Source organism: Ochotona princeps, chromosome 14, assembly GCF_030435755.1.
Source record: "Ochotona princeps isolate mOchPri1 chromosome 14, mOchPri1.hap1, whole genome shotgun sequence".
In the NCBI taxonomy this organism is placed as follows: domain Eukaryota; kingdom Metazoa; phylum Chordata; class Mammalia; order Lagomorpha; family Ochotonidae; genus Ochotona; species Ochotona princeps.
The window spans coordinates 10,657,737-10,673,420 of NC_080845.1; the positions used below are offsets into that span (position 1 = coordinate 10,657,737).

At 52.1% G+C, this 15,684-nt stretch overlaps 1 protein-coding gene across 5 annotated transcripts in view; it reads left to right on the forward strand.

The window, feature by feature from the left end:
* The window catches only part of CDK5RAP2 (CDK5 regulatory subunit associated protein 2), a 188,483-nt gene that overhangs the window by 34,164 nt on the left and 138,635 nt on the right, over positions 1-15,684 (forward strand). For all 5 annotated transcript variants that reach the window (XM_058672770.1, XM_058672766.1, XM_058672768.1 and 2 more), the window contains exons 5-7: positions 1,627-1,703; positions 8,087-8,192; positions 10,750-10,904. In XM_058672770.1, the coding sequence (XP_058528753.1) occupies positions 1,627-1,703; positions 8,087-8,192; positions 10,750-10,904 (338 nt within the window). The remainder of the gene's footprint in view (positions 1-1,626; positions 1,704-8,086; positions 8,193-10,749; positions 10,905-15,684) is intronic.

Sequence of the window (15,684 nt, forward strand, 5' to 3'; positions counted from 1 at the left end):
TGATCAGAAGATATGCTGATATTTGGTTCAGGAATTATACAAACACACACTTAAACAAACAGTGTATACTTACACACGATAGAATGTATGTATATATTTGTAAATTGAAAAGCTGTCCTTGAGCAGACCTGTCTAGTGGACCTAGCGCTCTGGTTTTTTCAACTGTATCAGCCAGATGGCAGTCGGTTCATCAGAAGAAGCAGAGAAGGTCCCAGGCTGTGTTACCAGCTCGTGCGTGGGTGCGCTCTGTCCTGTGAGAGCTTGGCAAGGGATCCCCAGCCGGGTGGCCCCTCTGCCTCCTCGGGACCGTGCTCGGTTCTGCTTCCCGGGAGCTTCCTTCGTTCTTCTCGCCCTCAGACTTCTCTCACTGGTAGCTCGTGTGGTCCTTGGACTGTCCGTGTCATTCATGTTTACACTTTCCATTTGACACGTGAGCGATCTGATCTGAAAGGAGAAGCACCGTTTTTCCCCCTCCCTGGACTTGTGCTCCTCTGCCTGATTACCAGACCATGCCTCCAGGATGCGATTTCCATGTTCACCTGTCCACTCCCATGTCCTGGGGGTCGGCCCGTCACAAGCTCTTGGTGAGGTTGTGTGCAGTGTAAGCACCCATCGACCGACTCTGCTCTCCTCCTGGGAAAGAGTAGAGTCAAGACAGAGTTGGAAGCCATGGCTTCCCGCTCTCCAGACCTTTTCCTTTTGGCCACCCTTACCAGCCTGGAGGACTTGTTTCTCCAGGACTGCTTGGCGTGTGTGCTGGGGTGCAATAGGAACTAGGTGAGAATTGTTAAAAGGGGAGGGAGATTGTGGAGACAACTTGGATTTCCAGTGATTTTTGCAAACTGCGCCCCCAGCCTTGCTGTGTCTACTCCAGGAATTCATCTTGAATTCCATCTGGGTACATTTGTGGGGGAGTTTCAGAGGCCCACTGCTGCTCCATTGTCTCGTGTTGTGTTCCATCTGCCAAAGACTGGGTCTTTGGATTCTCGAATCCCACGGCTCTTGACTCGCTTTGTTCCAGTGGGTGAAGCGGAAGATGGTTGGTTGGAGAACACTGTGGTTTCCCTGTAGACAGCTTGCCCCGTGTGGTTGTGGGTGATTTGTAAGTGAGCACCCTGAAGTCTTGTGTTGAAATGAGGTGGCCACTGATGCGGCTTCCTACTTTTTACCCGGTGTGTGATTTATTTTTTTCAAGCGGTTAACACGTTCCTGTTGCTACAACCACCACATGCATGATTGTAAACAACCAGAAATAATTGCTTTGGAATGGTAAAAGCAAACTGCAGAATTGCTTGTAAATTGCCTGGCGGAAGGCAAACAATTTTTAAATCAGCCTCACTCGTGTGACATTTACGCCTTGCTATTTGAATGCTCTGGCTGTTAGAGGCTTGGAACATTTCCATAATTGTTGGAAGTCTCCAGAAATCCAGGGCTTTCTTTTGAGCCCACCAGTGTTCAATAATCCCCTTTTCCCTGTGCCCTGAGGCTAATGGGGTTTTTGAGTCTAACATCTGCCCGTTGCAAGAATCTCCTGGTCAGCCCGTGCTGGAAGCCGTTTCCCCACTGTCATCAGTCACAGGTCCCGTGTTTTACACTGTTCTTTTCCTTCTTTCTCTCACCTGGAAGAACATCGAGCTCAAGGTGGAAGTGGAAAGTTTGAAGCGGGAGCTCCAGGAGAGAGAGCGGCTGCTCATCAAAGCCTCGTGAGTACCTGGCTTTGTGTCCAGAGCCAGCAGTGCAGGGGCTTCCGATGTTGGGTGCCCTGTTGGCTGTCGGGGACCCGCGGCTTTCCTGGGCCGCTGTTCAGCAGGGCTCCGGGGACCCCAGGGAGAGTTGTGTTCCTATTTAATTACCAGCTTTTAAAGCACAGTAGACTCACAGGAAAGCGAGCAGATCCAAAGGTTCCAGCATGGATCGTCACCGAAGGCTGCGCAGCTGCGGAGCCACCTGCCGAGGAGGGCACAGAGTGTCCCCAGCCCCAGAAGCCCCTGCTGTGCCTGTGTGCCGAGGTGTGGCTTCGGAACTTAGCCTGCTCACCAGAGATGCTGGGCAGTGTTGTGGCTTCAGTTACTCAGCAAGTCCTGAGTTCTGCTGGGCTTTGAATATTTTGTAAATGGACTTGTATGATATGTACTTGTTTGTGTGTGACTTCTTTCCTTGGCTTCATCCGTGGTGTTCTTTGCATAACTGGTCCATTCACTCATTCATCACTATTATAAAAGCCTAGGGAACTTGAAGTGTCCGTGAGGGGGAGGCGGAGGCAGAGAGTGGAGCTTCAAAGAGTAATTAAAAAAATGAAAAACTATTAAATGAACTGAGGTTCTTGTTAATGTTTTCTTTGAAAGAGGTTCTGGTGCTTAAAATATTTGAAAATGAACATTTTCGTTAATTAACTCATCGGTTTAAATCTATACAGATTGAGCATCTCTAACCCAAAAATCTGCAATCCTCCCAAGCTCTGAACTTGGTGAGTGTTGTCATGCAGTCTTCCGTGTGAGGGGTCACAACCAGAAGGTAGGAGCCCTGAAAATGACGCATGAAATCGCCTCTAGGCCATGTGTCTATGAAACATAAATGAATTCCATGTTTAGACTTGGGTCCCATTCCCAAATATCTCATTGCATGTATGTAGATATTCCCAAGTGCCCCCAGATCTGAAATTCTAAAGACTGCTGATCCCATGTCTTTCTGATAAGCTTATGTTTGTTAAACAGCAAGCACAGTTCAGAGAATACAGCCTGGGAGCCAATTCACTGCTTGTAAGCATTTGTGAAATTTTTAATTCCTTTGGCCACACAGGACCTGCGTCACAGGCTGGCAGCCTGTATGTCACACCAGCCAATACGTGATGTGGAGGCGTTAGTGGGGAAAGTGAGGGCAACAGAGTGTTAGACGTGACAGCCATGTCCCAGGGCTCCTCGCTACATAAGCAGGCAGCAGAACTCCTGCTGGGGGTGGTGAGCCAGGAACATGGCGGCTGGGACTGAGGGCAGAGCTGCGCTGCTCCGGGCCAGGCCCAGTGGCTGGGAGCTGGCCTGCTGTGGGCTCGGGGCAAGCCAGAGGTGCCTCCCCTGCCTAGTCTGAGTTAATCTCAACTTGCCCACATGGTATTTTCTGGTTGAGAAAAGGCATTACCAGATTTACCCAGATTTATATGCTTTTGTTTTTAATTTTTTGGAAGCACATCATTTTCTGGGTGGGGAAGTATAGTTTCCTTCAGCAGGCCTCACGCTGAGTAGTAGAATTTGGGATGTTGGGTGCTCATTGCCCACCCTCCTGCTGGTCTTGGCTAGGGCCTGTTTCCTTGCAGAGGCTTGTGTCCAAGTTCGTATGTGTGTATTTTCCCAACGATTACCTTGGGGTTCAAGGCCCTTTGGGTCTGACCACCTTTATTAAATCGCTCAGAACATGTTGGCTATGCTGGACTAGGCTTCTGGTGACATGGGGTGATCCCAACACATAAGTGAGGCTTACATCCTGGAAGGGCTGCTGGCGAGAAGGCACGGGAAGTGATAAGGGGGTACATACAGATTGGGAGAGAGCTGAGAAAGCTTGTGGCGTGCCTTGCTGCCAGGGTAGGTACCAGGAAGCAGGTGTCTGAGAGCTCAGGGGTAAGGGGCTTTTCTGGTGAAGGCAATGTGGAAGAGTCTGAGCAGATAGGGGAATCAGACTACTGAAATTTTGGCTCTTTTCCTAAGATCAAATGGAAATGGTCCTTGATGTTTTTTCTTTTTAAAAATTTTATTCATTTATTTGAAAGGTAGTGTTAGAGAATGAGAGACAGAGAGACATTCTGTCTGCTGGTTCACTTCCCAAATGACTCGATGGCTGGGGCTGGGCCAGTCTGAAGCCAGGAGCCAACAGCTTCCTTCAGGTTTCAAATGCATGTGGGTGCAGCCTCCCAAGCACTTGGGCTGTCTTCCCCTGCTTCCCCAGGTGCGTTAGTAGGGAGCTGGATGCAAAGTGGAGCAGCTGAGACTCTGGCGGTGTGGTCTGCAGCTTAACCTGCACAGTGCAGGCCACTGTCATGGGTTTTAAACCCATTATTTTGTTTCTTGATCCCTCTGGATGTTAGGAACAAAGTGGACAGGAGGGGGCACTCCAGTGGGTGCTGCTGGCTGAACTGGGAAGCAGGGCCCGCATTGGCCTAAGGCAGTTAGGAAGCAGGATCAGCAGTGCTCGGTAGTGCACAGGAAGCAGGTAGGGGTGGGGTCGAAGATGACCTGTCTAGGTTTAAGATCAGTTCCCCGTGTCTGCCTGTTCCTCCCTGTCTATCAAGTCCTCTCTGAATGCCACTCTCATAGTCTCTGACTGTTCCTGTTCTGCTGCTGCAGCCTTGCCCTGGCGGACCTCTTGCTGCCTGCCTGCCTGCCTTTTTAAAAGATTTATTTTATTGGAAATGCTGATTTATAGAGAGGAGGAGAGACAGAGGGAAAGATCTTTCGTCTGCTGGTTTACTCTATAAGTGGCTGCAGCAGCCAGAAGTGAGCTGATCTGAAGCTAGGAGCCAGGAACCTCTTCCGGATCTCCCACGTGGGTGCAGGGTCCCAAGGCTTTGGGCCGTCCTCGACTGCTTCCCCAAGCCACAAGCAGGGAGCTGAGGAAAGTGGAGCAACCAGGATATGAACTAGCCACTAGACTACTGTGCTGGGCCTGATCTCTTTCCTTTCTTGTCTCTGCGCAGCCCAAGTGCCTTTCCCCTAACCCAGCTCTTTGCATGTCAGCTGCTTCCAGCTTGCACCTGTCTGTGACAGACTTCTCTGACATCTGATGACAGTACCGTGTTTGTAGCATGCTCTCAGTGCTTTAGATGCTTTCACATCCATTGACAGTGCGTGGGTACCCCGGGAGCGCCTCTGGAGGAATACCCTGCTTTAGAGAGGAGTGGTTTGAGCCTTATGGACAATGGCTGTGACCCCAAGTCCCTGACTTCCCATCTGACACTAGCTTTCGAGCTTCTTTTTATTTTCCTGTGTGATGCAGGATGTTTGCAGTGTGTCTGTTGATCGTGTCTGCTTTGTATCTGCTGACTGTGCCTTTTCCTTCACCCTCACCGCTCAGCACCCCTGGGGTAACTGGGGCGTTCACTTGTCGGTGGCCAGTGCATTTACCAGTATGAGGCATGGTGCCCTTAACTCGCTCTTTCTGCTCGAAGATGTTCTGCTGAGGGGGATGTTTTTGGTGGAGGGATGTGGGTTGTGCCATAGGAAGATCCCCTACCAACCAGAATTAGAATGGGAAGAATCCAGAGAAAAGTGTAGCAAGTGTTTTGGAGTCTTGGTTGGAAAACCACACTCCAGCAATTTCTCTCACCCTCTCCTTTCTTTAGGGCTTACTGTCTGCCTTCCTTGTCAGCCCAGATTCTGTAAGAAAAGGTCGGGCTAGAAGGTGTGAACCAGCAACCACTGGGATCCTTCTTTATCCCTACTGGTGGGCCGGCACGTGACGTGCGTCACTGCATTTCGTCATTACAGTCGTAATGTGTGACAGCCAGCCTTCCCATGTCAGTGAAGAGAGGCTGGGGGCGTGGGGGAGCCTGCCCACGTTGGGGAGAGTACTTGGGCTGCTGTCTTGCCACATTTCCATGCTTACATTTATTAGGTACTGTAAGAGGACATTAAGAACAAAAGCAGTCATATGGTTGGGAGTAAATTTTATCTCTGAAGCTTTAAAACACAAACAAAAATAATAATTCCATTAGTAGAGGAACATTGTGCTATACCACTAGGTATAAATTTTATTGCTGCAATAACTGTAAGATACAAAGATGATGAATGAAAAGTTGGGACATTTATTACTGGGAAGACATTTTGGTGGAATAACTAACACACAGAGCAACTGAGTAATACCCGGACTTGTTAAAAATCGTGGTCGGCCTTCCGATGGAGCTAGTGGGCGATGAGGGACGAGGTTTCCGCAAAGCCAAGGGCGGCTGCGCTTGTGAGTAGGCAGCGGGAATTCAGGAGGGCCCAGGAAGTGGGGGCTGCTGGTCTGTAAGGCACATGCAGTGCCCCCGAGGGCGGCAGAAATGACTGCATCTTGGCAGTGTCCAGCCAGAGGGGAGCAGAGGAAGTGGCGTCAGGGTGTTCAGTGGCATTAATCAAGACGTGGACGTGGCGGCCTTGGTGCTGGCCTGCGTGTGATCTGTTCTCTGCCCTCAGAAATGAGCAGTGGGGTGGAGCGGGGCCTCTCAGCGCAGCTGGGCAGGGGCTGGCAGGTCCTCGGCCGGCAGGGCTGCGGGCCCAGGTCAGAGGGCAGGAAGCACCCTGTGGGAAAGGGCATTCATTGCAGGAGGTCATCATCTCGTTTTTCACATGAGGAACACTTAGCAGGGAGAGAGAATTTACCGAAGTGCGGGAATTTACCCAGAGCCACACTGAGGACGTAACAGTGAAAACTTGCAGGCAAACCTCTCCAGCTTCTTTCTTCCCTGTTACTCAGGTCATAACGTTGGGGCCGCTGGAAGTCAGCTTGCTGAGGGGAGCCTGTGCAGGCTCCTCGTGTTGGAGACTTGGACAAGGGTGGCCCCCTTGACTTTCATTGCTCTCGGTAAAACAGTCACATGGCCTGCACGTTCGCGTGTGCTCGCAAGGCTGGCAGACACCCCTGAACAGGGCAGGGAGGCTGGTGGGCAGGAGGTTGTCCTTTTCATTATTAGTATTATTTTTTTTCATTTCGCGTGGTGCAGCTTTCTGAGAAACCAGCTTTAGGTGGAGCCATTTCCTTTCTCATCCTGCCTCTTCTGAAACCCTGCAGTCATTCTTGAAATCTGATGAGGACCGCGCAGGATCTGAGTTTTGCCAATTCACATCCAGCCCTGGATTTCTTGTGGCGTCCGGGGTTGTGACCCTGAGTCTGACTGGTGTGTGCCTTGCCCAATGTTGCTTATCACCCAGAGAATATTCCGTGGAGCTGTGGTGGTGCTGGCTGTGCGGCTGGTGCTCTGGTCACAGGGAGTGCTGGCCACTGACGTCATTGCCCTCGTCCATGCCCTGCGTGGGGGTGGTCCTCACATCCTTTTTTTTTTTTTTTTTAAGATTTATTTATTTTTACTGGAGAGTTAGTTTACCGAGAGGAGGAGAGACAGAGAGGGAGATCTTCCGTATCCTACTTCACTCTCCAAGTGACCACAATGGCCAGAGCTGTGCTGATTTCAAGCCAGGAGCCAGGAACTGCTTCCGGGTCTCCCACACGGGTGCAGGGTCCAAGGCTTTGGGCCGTCCTCGACTGCTTTTCCAGGCCACAAGCAGGGAGCTGGATGGGAAGCAGGGCTGCCGGGATTAGAACCGGTGTCCACATGGGATCTCAGTGCTTGCAAGGCAAGGACTTTAGCCACTAGACTATCACACTGAGCACAGTCCTCACATCGTTTTATCGTGCTGCATCAACCTGCTTTCCTCTCAGGTGGCAGAAGATGGCGCATCTCCGTGCTGGCTCCTGCAGGCTTGTTGGTGCCACAGCCCACTCCTTTGCATGGGGGTTAGTCTCATCAGCTTTCCACCTTGCCTGCACCACCAGTGGAGACGTACCTGGCTAGAAGCTTGCTGGTGGAAAATCCGGCACTTGCTGTAGGAAGCCCTGCCTGTGTGCGGTGACCCAGCCAAGCGGTGGACATACCCTTTACTGGACAGTGCTTATTATAGTAAACCGTGCTGATGTCTGCTGGCTGCTGACCGTGGACCGGCACAGAACTGCCGGCAGCCTCATCAGGCGAATGCAGCAAGTCAGAAACAATCGAAATCTTTTCCTACCAGGGAGTTGATTGAATTCTAGCACCTTTCATGCAGTGAGTTAATGTGTAACCTTCAGGTAGCAACACATGTAAGGACTTACATGTGTTGATGCCAAAGGATGTTTGTCATGCGTTAGGGGTAAAACCAGCTCCCTGATCTGCCTGAAAATGCTGTGTTTTGTGGAAGTGTCTCAAGGCGTGTACACTGCCCCAAGGGATGAGACTGTGGGTGCGTCTTACCTTTATTATTATTATTGTTACTATATGTGTTTACAGATGTTAATTTCTTTTGGCCAACAGATGCTGCTGGTCTCTGGGCTGTTGAAATGTTCACCCTCTCGCCTGTCTTTGCAGCAAAGCAGTTGAGAGCTTAGCCGAAGGCAGTGGCTCTGAGATCCAGCGGCTGAAGGAAGACGCTCGGAAGAAGGTGGAGCAGGTGGAAGATCTCCTCACCGAGAAGGTGCATCTGTTAGAGAAGGCACGTCTGGGACTCGGAGGACGCGGGCCAGGCGCGGCTGTGTCCGGGGTGTCAGGAGGGGCGATGCCACCCTCACTCGGCAGCACCAGGGCCCCGGCCCCCTGGCCCGCACTTTGCACACACAGTGTAGAGCTCTGTGAGGATGCGAGACGCGGAGGGGCTTCTGAGTAGGCCAGGTTGCATCCTCAAGTCACGGCGGCTGATTTCGAAGCCTTTTGCCCCCGTGGACTCTGCTCTCCCTGGGGTGGTTCTTTCCAAGACCAGGAGGCTGAAGCCAAGAGAGGCAGCGGGACTTACTGTGAGCTGGAGCCCACGCTCCCTGCGTGGAGGCCCGTGCACCCGAGTGCTGCCCAGCAGCTCTTCTGTTCCTCCTTCGGAGCCACGTGTGGCTTCCCCTTCTCTGTGTTCTTACCTAGCTGTTTCTTGCAACTGATGGGAGTCGGGGTGTTTCTGGTTAAAAAATCTTGTCGTCTTGCTGTTTGGAATGTTTCTTCCACTTTAAGCTAATATGCAGAATACTGATGATTTGATTCTTGGTCTTTTGATGTCCGTTGTTTCATCTCAGTTTCTCTTTCTGAACCTCTGGCTCTCCCTGGTAGACACAAAGAGAAATGATTCCAAGAAGCAGGGAGCTGGCAGGTTTTCCTTCATGCTGTTCCCAACAGCCTTCATGTCGTCCCCATGGCGTTGCGTCGATGCTAGGTTCAAAATACAAACTACAGCTGAGGAAAGTGAGGCTCGGTGACGATGAGGAGGCCAGTCCAGGAGATGGGTGCTGGAGCTGGAGCCAGAAGAAGGGGCCTTTAATGCCACATTCTGAATCTTAGCTCAAGTGTGGTTACGAGGCTTTTCAGAGTTGTAACCTGTGGGCTCAGCCGTCCTATTGCTGTCTCAGTAAGTGCTGCCCAGTGTGTTGGGATGCCACGGCTGTGCTCTCTCCCTTGCTAGATTCGTCTCCTTGGGGAAGGCCACTGGCCTTTCCTGCACCTGTTGCCTCTGTCTGACAGAGGGCACGGTTAGGCCTGCCTGGCAGTGGTGACTGATGGCAGCGGCAGTGCTGGCTGTTTGTGGGGTGCCAGCTTTTTGGGGGTGGCATCCTGCTGAGTTCTGCATGGACGCTGCCTTGTTCGTTGTCCTTTTCTTTCTGTGCACAGCTGGTGAAGCAGGCACAGAGTGGCTGAGTCCCTTGCTGAAGGCTGCACAGGGCAGAAAGTGCCAGGTAGTGAGGCGGGGTGCAGACCCGTGTTCCGCACTGCTAGGCTGCACCGTCTCAGTCTATAACTTTTTAGATTTGGACGAGGATCAAGATAGTATAAACAAAGCTCTTGCGCAGAACCTGGCATTTAGGAGACACTTGGTAAATAACAGGCTTTGTTGTTTGTTGTCTGAGAATATGGGAAATGACTTTTCTTCCGGCTTTCATTGAGATTGACGGGCAGGCCTCCTGGAAAGACAGCGGTGGCCTGAGGAGGCGCTGGAGGAGGGCCAGGCCAGAAGGAGGAAAACAGCATTTACAAATACTGTTTATTTATGTAAAAGGCAGAGAGACAATATGGAGAGTTCCCATCCGCGGGCTCGCTCTCCAGGCTCCGGCTTGGGCTGTGGCTGGGCCAGGTGTGGTGCTGGGCTGCGAGCGGGCGGCTCAACCTGGCTCTCCCACGTGGGGACAGGGCCCTGACTTCTTGTCATCACCCTCCAGAGTCGGCTTTAACAGGAAGTTAGGAGCCTGAGCTGGGAATGGAACCCACGTGCTTGAGCTTTCTGTGATGGAGTGGGCTTTTGATAGAGCGTCAGCAACCCTATCATGGCACAGTGGTTATCCTCAAGTTCATGGACTGGGAAGTTGGCTATCAGGGAGGTTAAATGCCCATCTCATGGCACACAGCAAGTGAGTGGGAGAAGCAGATTTTGAACTTTGTGTTGTACGCAGAGGCAGTTGGCGTGAGTGGCCGGAGAGCCGTGTCGGTTCCCAGGCCGCTTGCATCAGCACAGGGCCTGTTGCCCCGACACCAACGCTGCCCGTGGCTTTAGATGATTTTCCTGCCGCCTCTTCTGAGCTCTTGGCGAGAACATAGAGTTTCTCACCACCTTAATCACCTTGGAGATAGAGAAAATGTACTTTCGAATTATGCAGTCATTATCTTAGCAAAAAGTAGTGCAGGGGGCAGTGAGGTGTGGGATGAATTTGTGTGGAGATGACGGTGGCTTGGGAATGTATCCATGGTTAGCAGGGAGAGGTGTGTTTCTCTGTGTTCTCACTGAAGCTGCAAATATTGATCTGATTTTCCAAAACCAAAAATTCAGGTCTTGTCGAGTGGAGCCTTTTCTGTTGGAAATGCCTATTACTCTTCAGGATACAGGAGGGAAAAATGGCTGGCAAATGTATTTATTACCGATTCTTCCCATGTATAGTACAATTCAGGGAGGGGAAATGTGCGGGAGAAAAAGTCATAAATATTTATATTTTAATCCAATTTCCTTTCAAAATGTTCCCAATTGTATTGAAAAATTGCATCAAACGCATTTAATTTAACTGTAGGATGTGAAAGCCGCCCAAGCAGAACTGGAAAAGACTTTAGCAGCGAAGGAAACAGAGAAGGCTCTGCGGCTGAGCCTGGAAAGCAAGCTCTCCGAGATGACGAAGACGCACCAGGGCGACGTGGCGCTGCCGCTGCTCCTGCAGGAGAGAGACAGGTGTGTGGCGCTCACCCCGGGGGAGGCCGCATGGCCCGTTGCTGGGCAGTGTGGGCACGGAACTGTTGCCTTCCCAGCTCTCTTCCTCCCTCTCCTCTCTTCTCGCTTGCCACAAGACTCCAGTGACTGGCCGGAACGTGTCCAGCATAGGAAACTTGGAAAGTCCGGGTGGAAAGAGAAGGAATGTGATCGCGCTGTGAAGGCGGGTAGTGAGGAGGTGGGAATTCATGCGAGCATTCAGTCTTAGCTGTGAGCTGCTGAGGAGCTAATGGAAAAAGGGTGCGCAGAGGACTCGCAAAGTTGACAAGGTTGAACAAGCCAGTGACTCAGGAAAAGTGCTCTCAGAGGAAAAGACCACTCGCAGTTCTTCCCCAAGGCAGCAATTAATGACTGTCTCCACAAAGAATACCTGGGAATTAAGAAAAATTATTTTTGATGATGTTTACATAGTCGAGAAGGATGCATACCCATGTGGACTCCTGATTAGGGTGGGAAGGCTTGAGGAATGGGGAAAGTGGATGAGACATTTGTTTCCAAATTTTTTTTCTTCCTCTTTTTTTGGGGTTAGTGGAGAGAGAAGGGGAGAGGACTGCACCCAGCAGCCTAACTGCATTAGTACCCGGGGATGGGGGACGGCCACTCAATGTCATCCCTGGGTCCCCGATGTGGAGCATGATCATACGGTACTGCTGGAGTGGTTTTGATAGTTCTGGGATGTTGTTGATTTTGTTACTCCAAGGTTGAATAAATCCTTCCAAGGTCCGTTGGCTCACATAGTCCACCTTAGAGTCTCCATTTGCCTAGATACTCACTGTCAAAAGCTTGGCCAGGAGAATTGTCCAGTTCTGCCCTCCTTCTGCCATGGTGCTAGACATCCTCTGCGGGCTTCGATGAACTGCGTCTGCCATGTGCGTCTGGGCATGCTGTCCACTGCACAGGCTTCAGCAACAAGGAGGCCCAGTCGTGACACACGCACTCCACAGTCAGACCACAGATCCTGTGATTTTCCATGTGGTTGGAGTCCACTGGTCCCCAAAGAAACCTCACCAGAGGTGACCCTAAATCTGTCTCCTGTGTGTGCCAGCCAGTGTGGAGTCCGGCTCAGTCCATCACCCACACAAACACTGGTGGTTGCAGTTGCCCGGTCATTTCTGTCCCTAGCCCCATCTCATATGCAAACCAATGGATGCTGCGGCCCAGCCCAACCTGCCCATCCAGACACTCGACCCTCATGCACACCAGCACACCACTGGGGACTGTAGCCTAGTCTCAGTGACCCCCCAATAATCCCCACCAGGGTAGCCCTCAGCCCCAGTTCCTGTGCATGCCAATATGTGCAGCAGACTGGTCCAGTCTGTCCTGTATCTTACTTGGCTCTTGAATAAATCAGTGGGTGCTGCGTCCTAGTTCACCTGACCAAGTCCACTATCCATCCCACTCTTGTGCTGGTGGGTACTACCACCTGTCCAGCCAGGCCCACCCCCAGCCCTGGTTCACATGCTCACTGGTGGAAGTTGAGGCCCATCAGAGAGGTACCCATAGTTTTCCTACTAGACTCACTCCCAGTCCCTAATCTTGCATTTTCCAGGTGATTCTGCAATCTAGCCTGATGGGACTGCTCTCTCTCAGTCCCTGTGCTTTGCTGTTGTAGCAAAACCCAACCAGCCTGTTTACTCTGGCTCGTGCATGTACCAATGGATGTGGACACTAGACAGCCTGGCTTTCCAACTAACCCAGCTCACATGCAGGCTGGGTTTTGTAGCCCTGTCCAGCCTGGCCTGTCTCATGTCCCAGCTGTAGCGCTCACCAGAGAGTGGCCCAGCAGGGAGCTCCTGCAGCTCCCCTTGCTGGGCTCATCCCCACCTGCTCAGCAGAGTAAGTCTTATCTCAGCTTGCCAGTTAGAGACCTGGTGTTTTCTTTGGCTGCGTGGTGAGGATGCAAAGCCATCCTGGAGACCTACCCACTGCCATGCGGTTCTGACCTTTGCAGGGTACACCTGTGCAGAGTTCAGCAGCCACTAGACCAAGAAATTCCACATGAGCCATTTTTATGTTCTCTTGTATCTATCCCAGTGGGTCAGCAGGGAAATCTTGAAGGGGATTTACGTTGTATTCTTGAGGGAACTACAAGCGTCTCTTCTCCCCTCAACACCAAGTTAAACTGGGAGCGGGGTCCCAGGGAGTCGAGTGGAAGGAGTGGGCCGTGGCAGACACCCAGAGCATCAACTCCCAGCAGCTAAGGAAGGGCAGAAAGGAGAGGGGGCGGGCCGGCTGGGGGTGTGGCAGTGCATTCATTGGTTTTATTGGGTACTTGTGTCCTGCCATCTTTTAGTTTTTGAGTGTGTTCTGCTTAGCACAGTGGCATTAGAACCTAGGAGAGGGCCTGGCATGATGGCCTAGCAGCTAAAGTTCTCGCCTTGAACACGCACCAGGATCCCGTATGGGCGCTGGTTCTAATCCCGGCAGCTCCACTTCCCATCCAGCTCCCTGCTTGTGACCTGGGAAAGCAGTCAAGGATGGCCTAATACTTTGGGCCCCTGCACCCGTGTGGGAGACCGGGAGCAGTTTCCTGGCTCCTAGCTTCGGATTGGCACAGCACCGGCCGTTGCGGTCACTTGGGGAGTGAATCGTCGGACGGAAGATCTTCCTCTCTATCTCTTCTCCTCTCTGTATATCTGACTTTGTAATAAAAATAAATAAATCTTAAAAAAAAAAAAGAACCTAGGAGAGAAGCAGGCCTGGGCCCTCTCCCCGGCATGAGAGGTATCCTTGTCTGTGCTCCTCTGCAGGGGCAGTGGGTGGGGCTTAGGGAATGACAGGATTGCTTTTTTTTTTCTTTTAGATTGATGTGGTTATTTGCAAGGCAGAAATAGTGTGCGCGCGAGAATATGGGAGAATATGAGAGAATGATGAGAATATGAGAGAATGATGAGAATCTTCCATCTGTTGCTGCTCTCCGAAAGTAGCCAGGGGCAGGGCCAGCTGATTTCAGGACCAGGGGCCTCATCCAGGTCTCCCACTTGAATGCAGGGGCCTAAGCACGTGAGCCATCTCCCACTGTTTCCCCGGGCATGTTAGGAGAGAATTAGAAGTGGAGCAGCCAGGACCTGAGCTGGGCTCATATGGGGTGCTGAAGCCACAGGCAGCTTAACTTCCTGTGCCAGAGCACTGGCTCCCAGATTTGGATTTCCCAAGGGGCCCCTGGTCACCCTCTGGGGAAGGATTGGCCTTGGGGCAGTACAGGACCCCTATTCTCAGGCCTACCCCCAAGTCCAGACAAGACGGTGGTGACGGCACTCAGGAGACAGAACAGGAAGTGGAGGGAAGCAGGCAGAGCTGGATGGACGGCAGAGTGGACATGGTGACCCTAGGGTCGATGGCGGAGGAGGGAAGGCAGGGCTACCATCTCACGCAGGTTCAGACATGAGCAAAAACTGTGTGGTTAGGAGTGCAGCTTGCGGAGTTTACGGGATAAGAGGGCAAGATGTATGTGTGGGTGGAGGGGGAGTGAAGAGGTTGCTTTTTGAGGGGGGTGTGGGGCTGATGGGTCTGTGAGCATGTGGATGTGTGTGACGTGGTCTCAGCTTGGGCTAAAGGCAGTCTGGAGTCGTTCCTCAGCTGCTGAGCGTGGCCTTGGGTGTGGATGCTGAGAACAGACCATCCTGCCCGCTTGGGCAAGAGGGAACAAGGGAAGTGGTGATTGTTGCTGGGATAGGGTGCTTTCAGGGTTCCAGCGGAGGGGAGTGGCTCTGCTGGGGCGGGGCAGGGAGTCAGGTGGGACGCGGTTTCTATGGTCAGGTGATGGGGTCTCCAAGGCAGGGAGCGGCTGAGTTTGGTCTTTGCTGGAGTCTCCTTAGGTCTGACCAGAGAGGCAGAGAGACCTGATTTGTATCTCTGTGAATGTGTCTGTTGCCTTGAGATGGTGAGCGTCCCAGCTACGTCGCCAAGGAGCAGCGCAGCAGCCAGGTGCCAGGCTTCTGATGGCTGGCCTGCCTGGCGCCCTGAGTCCGGGCCAGAACTGGAGCAGGTCTTTGGGTACGTCCTGATGAGAAGGATGCAGGACTGTCACACAGACTGACCACCAAGGGCAGCGCCCACCCTGGCACAGCGACGCTCACCTGAATCGAGGCTCCTCGCAGGGCCGGGCACTGCCAGCAGCTCCTTGGGCGTTCACCAATCTCTTCCGAGGAGCTTGCTTCAGCTGCTTGAGTCCCTCTGACCTCAGGTCAGACGTGGCCGACAGGTGTGTTTTATTTGACCCTCTTAGTGTTCTCAGAAGTCTGAACTAGGGGCAGTATTTGGCCTAACAGCTGAGGTGCCAGTGAGGAGACGTGTGCCCCACGTTGGAGTCTCCGGGTTTGACTCTGGGCTCTAGCCTCCTGCTGCTGGGCACCCGGGGCGGCGGCAGTGACGCCCCAAATCACTGGGTTTCTGCCACGCATGTGCACTGAGTTCTTGGCTTTCAGCTACAGGTTCCTCTGTCCCCCAAATAGAAGTTGAAAATAAAGAGTTGTAATTAATTGCCGGCGTTTGAAACCCAAGTCTGTCACGGAAGTCTGATTTCCAGGTGATCTTGGAAACCTGGAGATACGGGGCTATCTTGCTGGATTCAGGTGCTTCAGTTTGGCCCCAGATTGCACAAGCCCTGGTCCTCTTTTCTCATTTCTTTTCTAGAACCTCATGTAAGGCCAGTAAAAAGGAGGTCCATTTGATTGAGCTGTGAATGCCGTACGATACAGTTCATTCATTTAGAGTGGGCAGTTCAGTCTTTCTACCTGTG